The 19,030-nt window shown below is 44.8% G+C and overlaps 1 protein-coding gene across 1 annotated transcript in view; it reads right to left on the bottom strand.

Annotated features, from left to right (window-relative positions):
• The window catches only part of gse1b (Gse1 coiled-coil protein b), a 784,409-nt gene that overhangs the window by 32,483 nt on the left and 732,896 nt on the right, over positions 1-19,030 (bottom strand). Inside the window, exons 9-11 of the mRNA XM_063067194.1 lie at positions 18,047-18,362; positions 3,577-4,187; positions 2,194-2,306 (exon numbers count right to left, since the gene is read on the bottom strand). Coding sequence (XP_062923264.1) covers positions 2,194-2,306; positions 3,577-4,187; positions 18,047-18,362 — 1,040 coding nt within the window. The remainder of the gene's footprint in view (positions 1-2,193; positions 2,307-3,576; positions 4,188-18,046; positions 18,363-19,030) is intronic.

Genomic DNA, 19,030 nt, shown 5'->3' on the forward strand with positions numbered 1-19,030 from the left:
CACATCACCCAGGGCATGCTCTTTTCTCGCTGCCGCCATCACGAAGAAGGTACAGGAGCCTCAGGACTCACACCACCAGATTCAGGGACAGTTATTACCCCTCAACAATCAGGCTCTTGAACCAAAGGGGATAACTTCACTCAACTTCACTTGTCCCATCATTGAACTGTTCCCACAACCAATGGACTCACTTTCAAGGACTCTTCATTGCATTTTCTCGATAATTATTGCTTATTTATTGATTATTATTATTTCTTTCTTTTTGAATTTACACAGTGGTTGAACACCCAGGTTGGGTGTTCCTTCATTAATTCTGTTATGGCTATTCTATAGATTTGCTGAGTATGACCACACGAAAATGAATGTCAGGGTTATATATGGTGACATATGTGTACTTTGATAATAAAATTTACTTTACTTTGAACATTGAAGAGTCCTTAGAACTTGGAGAAGCAGGAATAAAGTAACCTTGGGTCACAACACTAAAATATTTTAATTGCAAGAGTATAACTCAGGAAAGTACAGTTTGGCTTCATTTTGAGCTTTTAAAACAGCAGCACACAGAATAAAAGCTCTGGGGACACAAAGGAATTTTGAGAGAGGGACTGTCAATCACAAAAAAAAGTGGAACAGCATATACAACATGCTGGAGGAACTCAGCAGGTCAGGCAGCAACTACGGAGAGGAACATCGACTCTTTTCTCTCCATAAATGCTGCTTGGGCTGCTGAGTTTCTCCAGCATTTCTTGTGTGTTACTCTGGATTTCCAGCATTTGAGAAGCTCATCTCAATAACTGTACTTGCGGAACAAATCAGTTGAGGAGATGCTGAATAACAAATCACAGGGCAGAGCAGCCACCGTGCGTAGTGTAAGTCTCAACTTACACACCCTCATCAGTGCATGTTAAAGCTGATAAACCTACACTTTGCTTGCTTAAAAGGAATGTAGTGACAGTTTTGATGAACCAGGCTAGCATCCAGCAATGTTATTTCAGTCATTATTTTCCTAAGGTTCTGAGAAATCTGTGTCTTGCTGCTCTACCTGTCCACATTGGGGGACTGGAGGTGCAGAGTCAGCAGCTTCAGCTTCTGGCTATTAACTGTCCTGGGCCCAGCACACAGATACGCTCACAAGGAATGCACAGCACCGTTGTGACTGTTCTAGGATGTTAAAGAGGTGTGGCTTGTCACCGAATACTTGATGTGCTGACTGGCTGCAAACTGGTCTGCGGGTGCAGCAATTCAGAGAATGGCGGACTCTGCCTAATATATCATAGGCACGTTATCCCCACCCCTGGAAATATCTCCAGGAGGTGCTGCTGCCTCCAGAAAAGGCAATACCCTCTGAGGATCTCCACCACCTGGACTGTGCCATGCTAGCTTTGGGAAGGAGGTACTGAACCCCCACCCCCAGGTACAAGAACAGCTACTTCCCTTCAACCAACCAGCACAACCCTAAGCACTAGGAGTTTGGCAGCAACTTTAAACTCTAAAATGGACTTTCTTTGTTCTAATGATGTTGTTTCTTGTTCATATTGTATTAATGTTTTTATGAATATTGCTATGTCCCTGTGATACCGCTGCAAACAAGATTTTTCATTCCACCCAAGTGAACACGTTCTTGAGCAGATGACATTAAACCTGAGTTTGATCGCAGGTTGGAACACAACCAATTTGAAAATTCACCATGCTCCTAACAAACTGGTGCCTTTTGTATCTATTAATATTCCTCTGTACAATCGCAGTTTCTGTGTTCCCTGTTTTGAAAGTAACTCTTATTGAGCCATAACTGCCGAAGAGCCAGGAGGCAGTTAGTTCCCTTCTTCTTGCAGAGACATGCACTGATATCTGCAAAACCACCAACACATTTGACAAGCATTACCCTGGGTAATCCCAGTGCCTCAGCTAACACAGCCGTCTTCAACCCTGTTTGATCATGTGTGTCTGCCCACAGTTATACCTCTTTATCTCCTGCCTCCCCCGCTATTTTCTGGAAGGGAATATTCAAAACCAAGCAAGAAGCTCAGAGAGAGAGTGGTTTTGTTAACAGGAGAGAGGTGGGGAATAGCAAATTAATGATGTGGCAAGGAAGGCAGGGAGAGAGGAGGCTGCTAACTCTGCTAGGCTCTCGTTATCGCTGAGCTGCCTATTTTTAGCTAGCAGCACTGCCACAGTGGCGAAGTGTTAACATACCTCAGACGAATCGTCAAGTTTCAGAGGCGGCTGCTCGGAGACGCGCCGGAGATGTGCTCGAACTTCCTCTTCATCACTTTCATCATACGAGTCATCAAAGTCATAGTAATAACCTAATTAGGAACATTGGAAGCAAAGCGACAGAATAACTGACAATGCAGCCTGACAGTGTGCAAGTATGTGTTGCTGTGTCAGCACATTCATCCCCAGAAACGTTGCCCAATTAGTTCACTTCAATCCTTCAATTAACTAACTACAGCCTCGTGCATGCAACACACACACACACACACACACTCTCTCTCTCTCTAAATATAGCTCATGGCAGTTCAAAGCGAAAATCTTTTTTCCAAGAGGTACCTCACAAACGAGTAGAGGCTAATGAAACAGGATCTCTTCTGAACAGTTAATGGGTATGCATTGGGGTCTGGGCCACACTCACCAGAACAGACCCAAATGTTGAGCCTGAGCTGATGATGGCATTATTTCCCTTCCCAGTGGCGCCCAGTGCTGTGGTTTGGATAAAGGGAAGGGATGGAGGGAAAACTCATACCGTTCCTTCATTGTGATCCAATGATCTTGAGGAGACCTGGAATGAATTTGTGCCAAGCCTCCTCTGAGCTATGAAGGTATGATCAATCCCACAGTTGGGCAAGACCCACCAAGTCTTTAGACCTGGACTGCCTATAACATACAGTGGGACCCCCTGATCTCCAGTTCTATCTTCTTCTTTGCAGAAAACACCTCTGTCACTGGGACATATGCAACTTCGCTCCCATTCTTCACAGACATGTGACATAAGCTGGACTGCAAGTGGGCTTGACGGCAGCCATTGCTTATGTTGTCAGAGCAACGAGAAAGAGCAATGGCCAGGAGAGGATAAAAAAAAGTAGCCCACGTTCCCCTCAAAACAAAACAAAATATCATGAAAATATCTGCATTTATTAACACTTTTCAAGGGCTTCAAACCAATGAAGTGCTTTTGAAGTGGTCACTACTATAAAGTAGGTCACACGGGGGGCAATTTCAAAACAGTAAGATTCCACCAGCAGCAATATGACAATGACCTGACAATCCTTTTTAATGTGGTTTGACTGCGGGACAGGTATTGGGCAGGACATGAGGGGCAGCTCCCCTGGCTTTTCGGAGGATTATGTCATCTTCCACCTGAGATGGAAGGTGACAGTTCAACCCTTGAGGTTGTAGCACCCCCTCCATGCTGCAACAGAACATTCGTCTAGAATGCTTTAGTGTTCAGCACCAACTTGGAAACATACTGAGTTTCACCAATTGAACATGAAGTCCATGCACAAATGCCGGATTAGAGCCGGGATGCCGCGCTATTGCAACCAAACTCCACCGGAAGCCCCGGCTGCTGAAATTCACCTTTCTCCTTTGCTTCTTTCCGTCTCTTCTCCTCAAGGTCCAACTTGCTTACCAGCCTCCTGTGCCGCTGCAGAGACTCGTCGTAGATGTACAAGGGGCCTGGGGCCCGCGGCTGGCCGTGAGACTGCCTGTAGGCAGCAGCTGCCTTGTGCAACAAGCCAACGTCATTGTGTGACGTGGGGAAGGCTAGAGACATTCTCTGCTGGTTGAGGATGGACTGGGCAGATTTCTCCAGCTCGGCGAAAGGGGGTCCGTAAGAATGGGGGTGTGCCATGTGCTCCAAGGAGGCAGGCCCTCGGAGTGGCTGGTACTTCTCCGGGACCTCTTGCCTCTTGAGGGCCTCCTCGTGGCTATGGAGTTTCTCGGTCTTGATGAGTGGCCCTGGCTGCCGGTGTGAGTCGTAGGGGCCGGCGTAGCTGTTCAACACGTGGTTCTCCTGGTTCTTGCGGGCCTCAGAATGGTTATCCAGCAGGCTCACCGGGTTCCACAGGACGGCCGGGCTGGAGTGGTGCTCCTTAGGGTGGGGCTTGGGGGAGATGAGAGGTGGAGGGGCTCCCAGCTGTTGGGGCTGGTCTCTGTTACTGAGCTCATGGGAGTGACTCGGCCCAGACCTGACAACGCAAAGCACAGAAGTTAGCACCTGGCGCACACCTGTATCGGCTCTGCTTGTCAGAGACTGCCAGACAAGGCAACTTCATGAATAAGTCTAGGAGGAACTGCTTTACATTATCTTTACAAATTTCAAAGTTCAATGATTCATTTCCTTGCAGACATTCACAATAGAACAAAGAAACACAATAGAGTCAATGAAAAATCTATACACAAATAAGGATTGACAAGTTTAAGGCAAATTTATAGCAGGGAAACAAGCCATTTGGCTCAACTCATCACTGCCTACCTCTCATCCCTCGTAACTACCATCACCAGGTGCACTTATACCTTTCTTCCTTGCATCTGGGTTTAGCTGTAACCTGCTTGTTTCATCTGAGCCAATCATTTATGGCAATGCGGTCCACATTCTGAGCTCTGTTAGTAATTTATTATTTAGAGATATAGCACAGTAACAGGCCTGCATTGCTCACTGACCACTTAACCCACGTCTTCGCCCACTTAACCCACGTGTCTTTGGAACAGGGGTGGGAACTGGAGCATCTGGAGAAAACACATCCAGTTGCAGGGGAATCGTGCAAACTCCTTACAGTCAGTGCTGGAACTGAACCTGGGTCGCTGGTGCTGTATAACATTATGCTGAAGACTATACTGCTTGTATCTGACTGGGCATTTGACAGTGAGAAGCGAGAGGCCACTCAACTAGATATATTAACTCTGGGAGCACCTCTTGATCAGCTGTGTAAAGGGCATAATGAATGAATGAATCACAGAGATACAGAGCATGGAACCAGGGCCTTTGGCCCATGAATCCACACAGACAATCGAGCTCCGTGAATCTTCCTCAATTTATAGTAGAGTGCATATAGAACTCACCCAGAATGTATAGCCCACCACCATAGGGAATATTTGAGGCAAACATCACTGAAGCATTTAAGAGGACGTTCTTGAGACTTGATGGTGGGAGGGTTCAGGACCAACCTTGTAAACTCAATCTTATTCTTACTCTTCCTGATCCAAATCCCAGATGATATTCCTTTTAATGAAATATCTCAAGTTTTATTCCTTCCTAATTCAAATCCGTTCCCCACAGCCTCTCCTCCTCCCCAGGCCCAATTTCTCTAATTGGTGTGGCTGAGGGAAAGATACTGAGGTTGAAAAAAAGTGGTGCTTGGGGTAGAAAGGCAGACTTGTGATGTGCTGCCATTTCCCAACTCCCTGTCACCCTCTATCCCTGACAAACAGCCTGGCCCTCTGATTTTTTAACTGCAGAGACACCTGGATGACATGTAGGAAGACAGCACTCTGACTGATGTGGTCTTCTTCAGGAGGGGTAGGGGAAGGACAGGAGGAAATCGAATCTTCAGAAGGTAGTGGTGTGGTTAGCACAATCACTTTACAGCTTTGAGATCAGGATTTGATTCCCATTGCTGTCTGTAAGGAATTTATACATTCTCCCCATGACGGTGTGGGTTTTCTCCAGGTGCTCTGGTTTCCTCCCAAATTCCAAAGACTAATGCTTGGGGATAGTGAGTTACGGGCATGCTATGTTGGTGCCAGAAGCACGTCGACACTTGCAGGCTGCTCAGCCCAATCCTTGCTGATTTGATGTGACACTAAACATACATTTCACTCTATGTTTTGATGTACATGTGACAAATAAAGCTAATATTTATCTTTCATTGTCCCGGAAATGCCTGGTTTAGGCAGATGGTTATCCCTTCTACTGAGGAGCTTGGTGAGTTAGACTGGCAACAGGATTAAATTTGATCTTCAAACCCTCATCCTACTCATTGAATTTTTCCATAGCTGGTTCCACACACTTCTATAACCTCCTCCATTACAAGCCTTCCAGACCTCCTCCAATTCTAATTTCGATCACACCACCGTTAGTGGGTGTGCAATCAACTTTGTTAAGCTCTGGAATCCCCTTCTTAAACCTTTCCACTTTTCTCTCTTCCTTTATGATGCTCATTTAAATCGATTTCTTCATCCAAGCCTTTGACCATGTTCCCTGGCTTAGCCTCTTTCTGTTGTTTGTTAAACTTCTGTAAATGTCCTTTGAACATTTCACTCCACTAAAGCGGTCACAGTTGATGGTCCTGCGATTGTACCTCCGGCCAGCAATGATGATATCTGTACATGTTGTTACCTCACTTTCAGTGTAAAAATGCAAGTAACATGCTGTTGAATTGACTACAGACCAATCGTCACACTCATGCACCCAACCACAAAAGTTGGCTGCTTTGCTTCTGACTCTTAGCCACAAATTTTCAAATTTAGCTACTAAGCAAACATTTCTCATAAAATTACAAAGACCTCATCTCGAAAAGGATGCTTCTTGGTCAATTGAGTGTGCTTTATCAAGGAATTTAAAGTCTCATGTTTTCAAATAATTCTGTGGCCTCACACCATCTTAACTGTGCAATATTTTCCAGCTATACAATCCTCCAAGATCTTTGAACTCTTCTAATTCAGGCCTATTGAATCTAATCGTACCACCGCTTAGAGAACAGGCCTCTACTGGCAAGATGCTGAGCTCGGGAACTTCCTCCTTAACTTTGATATTCCTCTTCTGTGCTTGAAGAGGTTCCTTATACCAAATGTCAACAAGCTTCTCATCTTTCACTCCATTAACAATGCTGAAAATGGAAGATTTTATTGTTATGAGGTTAGAAAGGGGCTGGGTTGTAACATAAATTCAATGCTCATTGTTACACTGCCAAAGAGATACAGCACAGAAACCTACCCCTTACCAGACTAAGCCCATACCTACCATTAGTACCTATTTCAATATTTATCTTACCCTGGCCCATTTATTCTCTCTTCATTCCATCAACTCCCATTGATATGACTACTCTTCTGCACAATAGCAACAACTTTACTGTAGCTTTATACTGTGCAAAATCTTAGGCACATATATATAGTGAGAGTGCCTAAGTCTTTTGGATAATACTGCAGTAATTTTATATATTGCATTGTGCTGCTGCCACAAAAAAAAATCAAATTTCATGTGAGTGATGATAAAACTGATTCTGATTATGGGTCTCTATTGTGGACTGACAGTGGGAAGGGGGCAGAGAGAGGGGAAGTGTGGTTGGGAAAAGAGAAAGGGAGATGTGGGGGGAGTGGGAACCACCAGAGAGATGTTCTTTAATGACCAATAAACCAAGTATTTGGAATCAAATAATCTTCCCTGATGTCTTAGGCCTGTGTGTGTCAACCACCACCACCCTCCCCAATCCTGGCACTCTTCCTCTGCCACCTGTCCCACACCGCTCCTGCAGCGCTCCAGCCTTGCTATTCCCAACATCCTTTGCTGCCGCAAGATTTACAAACTCGCTCTCCCTTCCAGGTTGACAGATACAGTATGTGCAAAAGTCCCAGCTAAGTATATGCACCCAAGATTTTCACACAGTATTGTACATCGAAGCATACAGTGAAATACGTTGTTTTCATGTCATTGGCCAGCACGGTCTCAGATGTGCTGGGGGCAGCCTGCAGTGTCACCACGCTTTTGGCACCTACATAGCATGCCCACAACTTGGAAACCCTAATCCGTATATGTTTGGAATGTGGGAGGAAACCGGAGCACCCAGAGGAAACCCACGCAGTACGGTGATAGCATACAAACTCCTCGCAGAAAGCACCAGGAATTGAACTTCGGTCGCCGATGCTGTAAAGCGTTACCCTATATACTATCATGCTTCTCCAATAATTATTAATAGTATTTGTGTTTTTTTTTACCAGTTTCAGAAGGATAAGCACAATTTATTAATATTTATCCTAGGGGAAATTTGATTCCATTTAAATAGCTAAATAAATGCACACTACATGACACAGTGGTACAGTGGGGAGCTTCAGTGACCTGGGTTTAATGTTGTCCACGTGCAGTTTACACTCTGTCCCTGTAACCGTATTGGCTGCTGTGTATTGACCCTCTGTATGGCTGAGTGGGGGTAACTGGAAGGGGGGAGGGGGTGCTTAATGGGAATGTGGGAAGAAAAGAGAGAGAGAGAGGGAGAGAGGGAGAGAGAGAGACTGACTGACTGTCTGTCCTTGAGGCTGGGGGTGGGTGGGGAGGGGGCTTGGAATAGCGAGTTGGTGGTCTCCACTCTTGTGACTGCAGGAGCGACTGCGCTCTCTCTCTCGCTGGAGACAGAGAGCCTGTTTGAGATCCTGAAGTGCTGGTTGGTGAACTACAGCTTGAGGACTCTGGATCAATGGACTGTTTGGTGCTTCTGCTGCCGTAGGTGGGGTAGAGGGAGAGGGACGATGCTTGTGCGAGGAAAGGGGGGCACTTCAGGGCTTTGATGCTTCTATCATTCTATGGGGTTTCTTTGTTTCGCGGATGTCCGTGAAGAGGACAAATTTCAGGTTATATACTACAAACGTACTCTGATATTAAATGTATTTTGAATAGGCAGGGTGAAGGGTCTGTTTCTGTCCTGTACGAATCCATGACTTTAGGTGCCCCACGCATTAGGGCATCAGTCTTCACCCCTCCCTCTCCCCAGGGCCCCCAATTTACACACCTTTAACATGCAAATGTTGCCGACTGTGATCATCTTCATTATGTGACGTGTCGTATGATATCGTATGATTTTTCTGCAGATGTGGTTTGACATTGTCTTCTTCTGGCAGGTCACCACAGCCATTATCAATACCCTTCAGAGATTGTCTGCCTGGAGGCAGTGGCTGTACAACCAGGACCTGTGATACACACCAGCTGCTCATACTACCAAACGCCACCTGATCCTGACCCCCCCTGATCGGTGGGGATGGACTAAGCAGGTGTTACACCTTGCCCAAAAGTGTCCTGCAGGCTAGCGGAGGGAAGGGATGCCTTACACCTGCTTTGGTAGGGACGCATCTCCACCCTGCCATCCTGACTACTGATACTTGAGAACATGATCTAGGTCAATACTGCACTGAATTACTGAGCCCTTTTATTCCTGCTTCTGCTCTCTTTCTATCCAGTCCTCATGAAGGGTCTTGTCCCAAAGTGTCGACTGTTCACTTTCCTCCTTAAGTTTTGCCTGACTTCCTCCAGTGCTTTGAACCTGTTTTTCCAGATTTCCAGCATCTGCAGTCCCTCTTGCGACCATGTTACCAAGAGAGTCTTTCAGCTGAGACTTTAAGTTGAAGCACCCCCATTCCTGTCAGGAAGAAATAAAGCAACCCACCCACAAGGGGCTTTTCCTGCTGTCCCAGCCATCCCTCAACCAAGATCACTAAAACTGATCCCCAAGTGGCGTTGACATTGGAGCTTGTGGCAGTTGGCCACGTCCATTTGCCAACTCTTGTGCGTCCACACTAATTAAGCACTTGGCAAATGGTGTGGGATGTCCCCGCGTTGTAAGGTGATACCTAATGACAAGGCTTTGAATGCTTAGTTCTAAACTTGATCACAAGTCTTTCGTGTGTTTGGCAACTCTGAGCAGAGACAATGTTTTGAGCTCCCTTTCCCAAGTGGCACCTAAATTGGGCCTGTTTGGGAAATTGGGCAGGGTATTACATGCCTGGTCTCCTCTCTAAAGCTGGTCAGGCAGGAGTCTCTGCATCATGATGGATTGGGATGATGGGATGAATCGAGTCTGTTGACATTGACTGCACAGCTCACGCCATTGGCTCGATATCTGACCATGACTTATAACGATTGGACAAAGGCAAGCAACAGAATCTGTCCTCCATTAATTGCACAAAATGCATGGTGCCACAGCACCCTTGTGTTGTTCGCAGTTTTGGGAAGCTCAATTCCACTGATGTCCATGAAACAAGATTTCAAAAACAGAGCCACCCAACACTGAGTGCTTAGTAGAAGACATTTCCTAGTCACTTGAGAGGTAGAGGAACGGTGCACTAAAACTAAAGGGAATGGATGAGAAAATTAAATCGTTGAAGTGATATGAAATAAATACAAAGTTTAGTTAAATCACAGGAGATACTAGTTGGGTAGCTACATCCTGATTAATCATCCAGAAAACATTAGAGGTTAAAAAGAGCAGAAATTGCATACAACGTAAAAGGTCAAACTCTACTTGGAATGCATGGTTGTCAATGGAACTACATTTCAGAAGCAGAGTTCAACATGTATGTGTCACTACATTGCACATTTAGCACCCAAACAGAGGTCAGATTTTGACCTCAGCCCAGTTATAAAGTTTCAAGTCAATTCTACGCATTCAGCAATTATACACCTTGCTTTCTTTCCTTTTCCATAAGGAGATTAAAGTCATCAGCTCATCTGTGTCTAGTCACCATTATTCTTCCGTCACTATTTCATTTAAGCAGGCAGCTTGCAAAGAAGACTATTTTTTTGTCAAGGACAATGCAATTATCTGCTGGCATTAGACAGATGAGGCAGGATATCATGCGCTTCCTGAACACGGAGCTGGCATTATTATAATATTAATTAGAAATCACCTAAATGCCTCAGAAGCAGCTGGGGGCGTTAGGGTTATTATAAAGCTTTGAATTACAGAACCATCCTCTTGAAACACACGCAGAGAATAAAGTGAGATTCACAGATCCCAGCTCCTATCGTACCTGATTAGCCTGCTAAGCTGAGAGAGATAAAAAAAACTTGACAATAATAAATCATCAGAGAGGGAGGCTGCCTGTGTGAGCAACGCTTAATCATCCAGCAATGGACTGAACAAACAAGCATCAGGAAATTTTATTCAGTGCAACCCCTGTGGCTTCAGGATGTGAATACAATTACCTTTCCAATCTCGCTCATAGTTGTGTCAATAGATTGAGAGAGAGAGAGTAATTGTAATACAGCGGCTTGCAAATTATGCTGACCTCTGCTCTCCATAAAGTGTCATATAATTATCAGTGTGGTTATCTACATATAATTTGTCATCCAACATACTGTTAAAAACCCTATTTAACTGTAATCACAGCTAGAGTATGGATCTGTACTATCATCTGGGCTTTGCATTATCTACGAGAGGGGACTGCCATGACACCGAGACAGATCATTTGAAAATATGGCAGTCTTTCTAAGAGTGCAGTGCTTTAATTTGACAATCAAGTCAGTGATATTGCAACTACCAAGTTCTGTCGTCATTCCATTGCTCCCCGTCTCTCTTGAGGTGCAAGGGGAGTCTTCTAGTAACTCAGCAATGTGTACCTGCCTCTCCCCCCTTCCACCTCCCCGCTGCTCTTCTAGTGCATGGATTTGACAACAGGTGAGGGGAGGCCAAGTCTCCTGCAGAGGGCACCGCTTGCAGACTGAGCGTTCGAAGCCCAGTGCGATCCAGCAGAGGAGGCTGGACAATGAGCAGTGACGTTAATTTGCAGGCTAGTTTTTATTGCAAGAAGGCTGGGCTTCAAAAATCAGGTAATGACGCTTCAGATTGGCCCCTTGTCCAGAATTACTGACTTCCATTTTCAGCACTTGAATCACAGGTGAGGTGTATTAGCTTAGACATTAAAGAATAGCTGTATCTAGCGTCACATGTACATCGACGTACAGTGAAAAGCATTGTTTCTGGTAAATCAAATCGGTGAGGGTTGTGCTCGGGATAGCCCACGAGTGTCATCACGCTTCCAGCACCAAGTTACTAACTCTAACCCAAATGTGTTTGGAATGTGGGAAGAAACCAAAGCACCCGGAGGAAACCCACATAGTCACAGGGAGAACGTGTAATCTACAGACTGCGGGGGAATCGAACCCTGATCAGCAGCCACTGGCTCTGTAAAGCACCGTGCTGTGGTGCAGCTCTTAGGAACGGTGCAGAAAGCCAATAACAGGGCTCCAAGAGCTAAATCATGGGGGAACGTCAAATGGATCCTCTGCAGTTGAGAAAGTTAAAGGCGGCCCAGCTAAGACACTAAAAATGATTCAGGGATTTGATAGGAAATGGAGAAAGAGATTCATCTGGTGAAGTGGTTCAGAAAAAGGGAGCAGAAAATAAACTGAAACTATGTCATTTGCAAATGAAATCGGGAAGTAACTCTGATGAAGGGTACAGAGGCGAGTTAAATGTTTGGGTGGAGACATCAGAATTATTCATCAAAGGTAAATCGAAACAGAGCAGCCCTGAGGCAAGTGAATGGTGGGAAACGCCTAACAGGCTGAATGGTCAATCCCTTTCTCTGTGTAACCCTGGCTGAGATTTCATTCCGTTTCATGGGACAGAACTTATTTGTGGCTTAATGTAAACAGAAAATGCTGTAACCTTCAGAAGGTCAGCTGGAAATAGAAACAGTTACCAGTTTAACACTGGGACCCTTCGTCAGACACTGGCAAACTTTCAATTAATGGTTTCTTTTTCCACAGATTCTGCCTGACTTGCCGAGTGTTTCCAGCACTTCTAGCTTCATTACGGCATCTGTCGTTTTTTTTTTTGACTTTTTTCAGTTGTGGCACTGCCAAGATCAAATGACCAGCAAAGCCCAAAGACTGGATTACTTGGTTTCCAAGGAGCTTCTGACCAGGGCTGCAACATGCTATTGTGTCAATAACATCACACAAAAATTTAACAACTTTCCATGCCCTTTGTTAATTTTAAAGTCAGTGGATCACAGACACAAAGATGCATGCACATGCCCAGCGATCTAATCGAGCATAAACTTAAAACTAACCCAACCCTAGCCAGTCTGAATCGCCTGCCAATAGAAATGGGGCGATCCTATATTGAGTTTGCTTGGGTAGCTGGACTCTATAAATGACGCCATACATTAAAATGTAGGAAGTGCCTCCTGTGCTCCCTGCACTGTCCCAGATATTTGTGGGGATCAGCCCTATTTCATTTTAATCCACTTATATGCAAAGATCAGGTTTGGTCCAATCCCACCCAAGCCTGAAGACTTAATTCTTTGGATACAGGACTTGACCTGTACCAAAGTACCTGAGCCTCAGGTCAGAAAGCGGGACTCCCTCCCATGACTCCACTTCCTGCTGCCTAGAAACCAAGGGCACTTCCCACCCTGGTCATTTTCTTCTCCATCAGGCAGAAGGTACAGAAGCCCGAAAGCACATATCATCTTCTGTCCATGTTATCAGATGAACAGACCTCTCATAAGCTGGACATGAATTATTGATATCTCATTCCACCTCGTCAATGGCCCCTGCACTTTCGTATGTCTACCTGCACTGTGCTTTCTCCGTAACTTTGTATCCTGCATTGTGTCTTCCTCCTTACCAACTTAATGTACTTAGAAGAGCATGAGAAATAGGAGCAGGAGTCGGCCATCCACCCTGTCGAGCCTGCTCTACCATTCAATAAGATCAAGGCTGATCTCCACCTACTTGCCTTTTCACCCATAACCCTTTAATTCCCCTACTATGCAAAAATCTATCCAACTTTGTCTTAAATATATCTACCGAGGTAGCCTCCATTGGACAGAGAGTTCCACAGATTTACCACTCCTTGGGAAAAGCAGTTCCTCCTCATCCCCAATCTAAACTTACTCCCCCAAATCTTGCGGCTATGTCCACTAGTTCTAGTCTCAACTACCAAGGGAAACAACTTCCTCGCCTCTGTCTTATGGAATTCCTCTAAATGGAATGATCTGCCTGAGTGACATGCAAGCAAACTCTGTATCTCAGAACGTGCGACAATAATACACCAATACCAATGCCAGGATGTGGTCTGTCTATCATATGTTCCGAAATCACCTCTCCAGTAGAGCGTGGCGTATCAAGAATCTGTAAGGTTCCTTGCCACCTTTATCATGGTACCAACCCAGAGAAAATGAGGCATCTGCCATATCAATACAGATCAGCTGATGCCTTGGAATTACTTATTGAATATCCTTTTAATTGAGTATGAGGAATGAGGTTTAAGTGCCTTTTTTTAAAAAGTAAGTTGCTTCTTCCCCATGCCTGATAGATAAAGCACATATCATCTCTTAACTAAGCATTAAGCTTAAAGATTGGTATTTGTCTGATGTATATCGAAATACCAAAACAGAGTAAAATGTGTAATTTGTGTCAAATCAAATCAGCGAGGATCGTGCTGGAGGCAGCCGACAAGTGCCGTCGTGCTTCCAGCGCCAACAGTGCACGCCCAAAACTCACTCACCCTCACCATTATGTCTTTGGAATGTGGGAGGAAACCACAGCACCCAGAGGAAACCCACGCGGTCATAGGGAGAACGTACAAAATCCTTACAGGCAGCGGCAGGAATCAGTATGTGAAATAAGTGAAACCTGTCACTGTAAAGTGATATGCAAACCACTACACTACCATGCCATCCACTATGTTCTCCATCTGAGTACTCCTGAATAAAATGTCCCAGCTACAAAAAGGAGGCTTTTATTGTTACCGCAGACCTCTGAGCAAAGCTAGTTGCTTTCAGAATCAGTCAAACAGAAGGCTATTCTGTACCTTGTACAGCACTTTGAAGGACCTACCAATTAGTTTCCACTGATTAAGCACACTAGGCTTGAACGGTCTTGAGTTTTGAAGAATGGGAGGTGACCTCACTGAAGAGTAATAAATTCTTTTGGGTCTTGATGAAGTAGATGTAAGGACAGTGCTTCCCTTGGCTTAAGTATCTGAAACTAGGGGCCACAGTCTCAAAATAAGCTGCTGGCCATTAAAGGAAGAGATGAGAAAAAATTTCTTCCCCTATTGGGTGGTGTATCTTTGGGACTCCTCATACAAAAGCGCTGTGGAGACTTAGTCCCTGGGTATATTACATTAAAAATCAGTAGATTATTATATATTAGAGAAATTGAGAGATAAGAGTTGAGTGCAGGAAAGTGGTTCTGAGATAAAAATAGCTTAGAACAAGCACAAAGGGCTGAATGGCCTACTCCTACTTATTTCTTACATTCTTTATGTTTTATTGACCCGCACTTCCTCTTAATTTTGAAAATATTTCCTATTCAAATGTTTATGGAATATTCTTTGGCAAGCTACTATTGAATCTGTTTCCAAGGAGTGCAGATGACAGAAAGTTGCTGCTTAGAGAAAATAAGCTTCTAATCCTCAATCTGACTCCAATTCACAGAAATCAAGAGCTTCTGGTTATTGGCAGTCGTGTTTATGGCTGGCTTTCCAGGCTTCTTGATTTTTGGACTCCTCTTTTAAATATTCCTTAAGCATCTCAGATACTATAAAATTCCAGCAGAACTACTGAAATGCTAGAAATACTCAGCAGGCCAGGCAGCACCTGTGGAGAAGGAACGAGACGATGTTTAAGGCTGATAAAGTCATCAGCCTGATCAGCCTTAACATTACCTCTACATCTCTCTTTACAGATGCCATTGTACTTTCAGCACCTCTTATCTTTTTCTTTCAGCTGAGCTTTGTGAAGCTGTGGCTGAGAAGTATCTGGGAACAGACTGAATCTTTGGTCCTGGTGTGGGGGACATTTTACCTGTGTGCATTGTTGCTTGAATTGTCCCTGCTTTAAATGGAGAGCAAAATACAGATGTGCCTCAATTGCATCACTCTTTAACTGGCAGATTTATTAATTCAGTAACATTGAAATAACTAATAGGCTGATATTTGCAATCATAGCCTAACATATACCATTCTCCTTCCAGATGTTGAGTATAATATGCCACAGTCTGGACAGCAGGCTGACTGCCTTTTCTCAATCCAGTCTGCCAAATGTGTACTTAACGTGAAATACTGATGGGGTCAAGGTCCTTCAATTCAGACGATGCGGGGAAGGGTTAATTGGCTGAGAGCCACAGGGCCTACTTCATCAGCAGCTCCCTGTCTACTGCCACTGCCATTCATGTGAGAAATCTAAATAAAAACAGGGTGAAAACATCCTCAGTTCATAAAAGATGGATGGATACAACAGACATCTTAAGAGCTGATTTCAAAGGGAGATGAGCATGGTTAGCTCGGAGCGCTGCAAGTGAAACAAGATCTGTGACTCTACCTAATCCCTGGGGGACACGCTGATAAAAAGCATTTTATGTGCTCTTAACTCGTGGCTACTGAAACACAAGACATGAACTGCTAGGAGCACACTTCCCTTGTGACCTATTCCAGCCTTTAGCTGTGACTGACCTTACTAAAATTTCATTAAGCTGAAAGCCCCAGAGGATTCTATTTTGCTATTCTTATATGTTTCTGAAAACGGCTGCCTTACTCTTATTCAAACTAATTTAGTTTGTTTAAATTGAATCGCAAACCACAGTTAACAGATTGCCTAGGTTCTAACTCGATGTTGATGGAAGAGGGAGGACTCTTCTTCAACAATCTCCTCGTTCTAATAATGCGACGAAACACTCCCACAATGCAAAAGGTGACTGAATCAATGCCCGTTACACACCAAGGTTCTGTGGTCACCGGGGAATCAACTTAACTTGGGCACAACATTTCTCCGAAGCTTCGATTTCTTATTCAGGAAAAAATTCCCATGACTGCCATTCAAGTTCATTGGTTGACCTATTTGTATTAATAAAATTAAGTTAAAAATGTGTGTGGATCAATTCAGTGGAGAAATTCAGCCGCGAGAAATTTCATCCCCTTGGGACTTCTACCTCATGTCAGGAAGGACAGGCCCATCCCTGCTCTTGTTAGAAATGAGTGGTGGAAGTATACAGGTTCTTCCCAGGTTATGTGCACCTGATCTACGAACAGTCTGGATAGATGAACGAGCATTTGGAAGACTCCTGGGGTGGATTTCCTGGCTGCTGCAGTGCTGCAGGCATCTTCTATCGCCTGGGAACTCAGTTTCGGGCTGCATTGAAGGTGAGAGGGGGGGTAATTTCAGAGGGGATGCGAGACTGGTGGATGCCTGGATAGCACTGCCTGGGGTGCCAGTAGAGGTAGATACATCTGATTCGCTATGTTGGGCATTTGATTACTATGTACTTGGTTTGACACAACATTGTAGGCTGAGGGGCCTGTTTCTGTGTTATACCATTCTGTGTTCTATTTTCTGACTCGCAAGCTGTCTGGGTTTTGGACAATCTGCCCTGGAGTAACCTGGGGACGACCTGTAGTTAGTTTGGTACAACATAATTCAACTCAGACTTTGGATTCTTCCCGGTCTGATGGGTGATTTGGGAGGAGGTTCACTAACCCCAGTATATGGCCTGAACCTGGTTCAAACTCTCTGTCGTTAACTGTTCCTTAGGTTGCTCCAGCATCAACATCTCCTACATCAATGATGCTGAGGTTCAGAGCACTGAGAACTTATGCCCCTAGGTGTGAACATCACCAACAGCTTGTCTAGATCCAAGGACTTAGAGCACAGCCAAGAAAGCTCACTAACACTTCTACTTCCTCAGGAGGCGAAAGAAATTTGACATGTCCCTGTTGACACACCACAGAAAGCAACAAACATCACAACAAACGGGCCTTCCCTCTGTGGCAACACACACAAAATGCAGGAAAAACTCAGCAAGCCTGGCAGCTTCTACAGAGGAGAATAAACAGTTGCCGTTTTGAGCTGAGACCCTTCATTAGGACTCTGTCTCTACTTCTTGCTACCTCAATAAAGCAGCCAGCATAATCCAAGACCCCACCCACCCTGAAAATTTTCTCTTCTCCTCGCTCCCATCAGGCAGAAGATACAAAAGCCTGAAAGCATGTATAGCTTCTATTGTGCCGTTATCGGATTCTTAAATGGACCCTTTGTATGATAAGATAGAACCTTGGCCTCACAATCTGTCTCGTTATGATCTTGCATTTTATTGTTTGCTTGCACTGCAATTTCTTCGTAGCTTTTCAACTTTATTCGGCATAGTTGTTGATTTACTGTGCACTGTGTAATGATCTGATCTGTACAAACATTAGACAAGTTTTTCACTGCATCTTGGTACACTGAACAATAATATTCCAAAACCATCACCCCAGTGACAAAACCCAACTATTGGATCCACCCCCTCCCAACCCAACAACCTTTACAGGTTCACTTGCCCCCCCAGCCTTACCTGATAACGTCTCTGTGCTCCACCTCGTTCTGGGAGCCTGATCGACCGATGTCGAGGTGCTGCTCGAGAACCTGCTGCCGGAACTCTGAGACCTGGTACTGCCGGTCCTCCTTCTCCTGCCGCAACTGCCGCTGCTTCGCCATCCACTTCTCCTCCTCGTTGTTCCTTTGCAGCAGCATTGCCGAGCTGCTTCCCGGCGAGATGAAGCTGCTCGGGTTGGAGATCAGGGTGGGCACGGAGTGGTGGGAGATGGGAGACTGGTGCAGGTTTGGGTGGATTGCCTTGGACCCCGTCAGTGCATATTCCTTGGGCTTATCTGCAAACGAAGAAGAATTTTTATGATCTCTTCTCTGCACCATATGTGTGCTGAAAATCCAACAGTAATGATAGGGAATTTGCTGCATAGTGGCTGAAGGAAAGAAGGGAATTGGACAGGAACCCACACACAGCTCTGAAGGTTCAGTCTAGTGCGGTCCCATCTCAATTCCGGAGGAGTCGTTGGTCACCAGCTGCGGAAAACCAAATAAATCCCCTTTGCTTGTAAATTCTTGGACAAAACCAGTCTGATATGAAGATTCTCATGTCCAGACATCTTTAATTTTTAAATTTAGAGATACAGCACAATACAGGCATCCTGACCGAAGTGACCCACGCTTTCAGTTACACTCATGTGTCCAACTAAGCTGTGTGCTTTTGGAATGTGGGAGGAAACCAGAGGAAGCAGACACACGCCTTACAGGCAGTGTCCAGTCGCCAGCACTGCAAAAGGATTACCCTAACTGCTATGCTACCATACCACCCACATCTGGCTGGGCTTTTGACAAATAGTGAGAAACAGGAAGGTATTCCACTAGATATAATAATCTGGGTGCTCCTCTCGATCAGCTGAGTAGTAAATACTGTAAGGCATAGAGTTACAGAGTGCAGGAAGAGGGCCTTTGGCCCATCAGTTTGCACTGTCATCCCAATTTATTTTCTCCATAT

This window comes from Mobula hypostoma, chromosome 14 (assembly GCF_963921235.1).
Source record: "Mobula hypostoma chromosome 14, sMobHyp1.1, whole genome shotgun sequence".
In the NCBI taxonomy this organism is placed as follows: Eukaryota; Metazoa; Chordata; class Chondrichthyes; order Myliobatiformes; family Myliobatidae; genus Mobula; species Mobula hypostoma.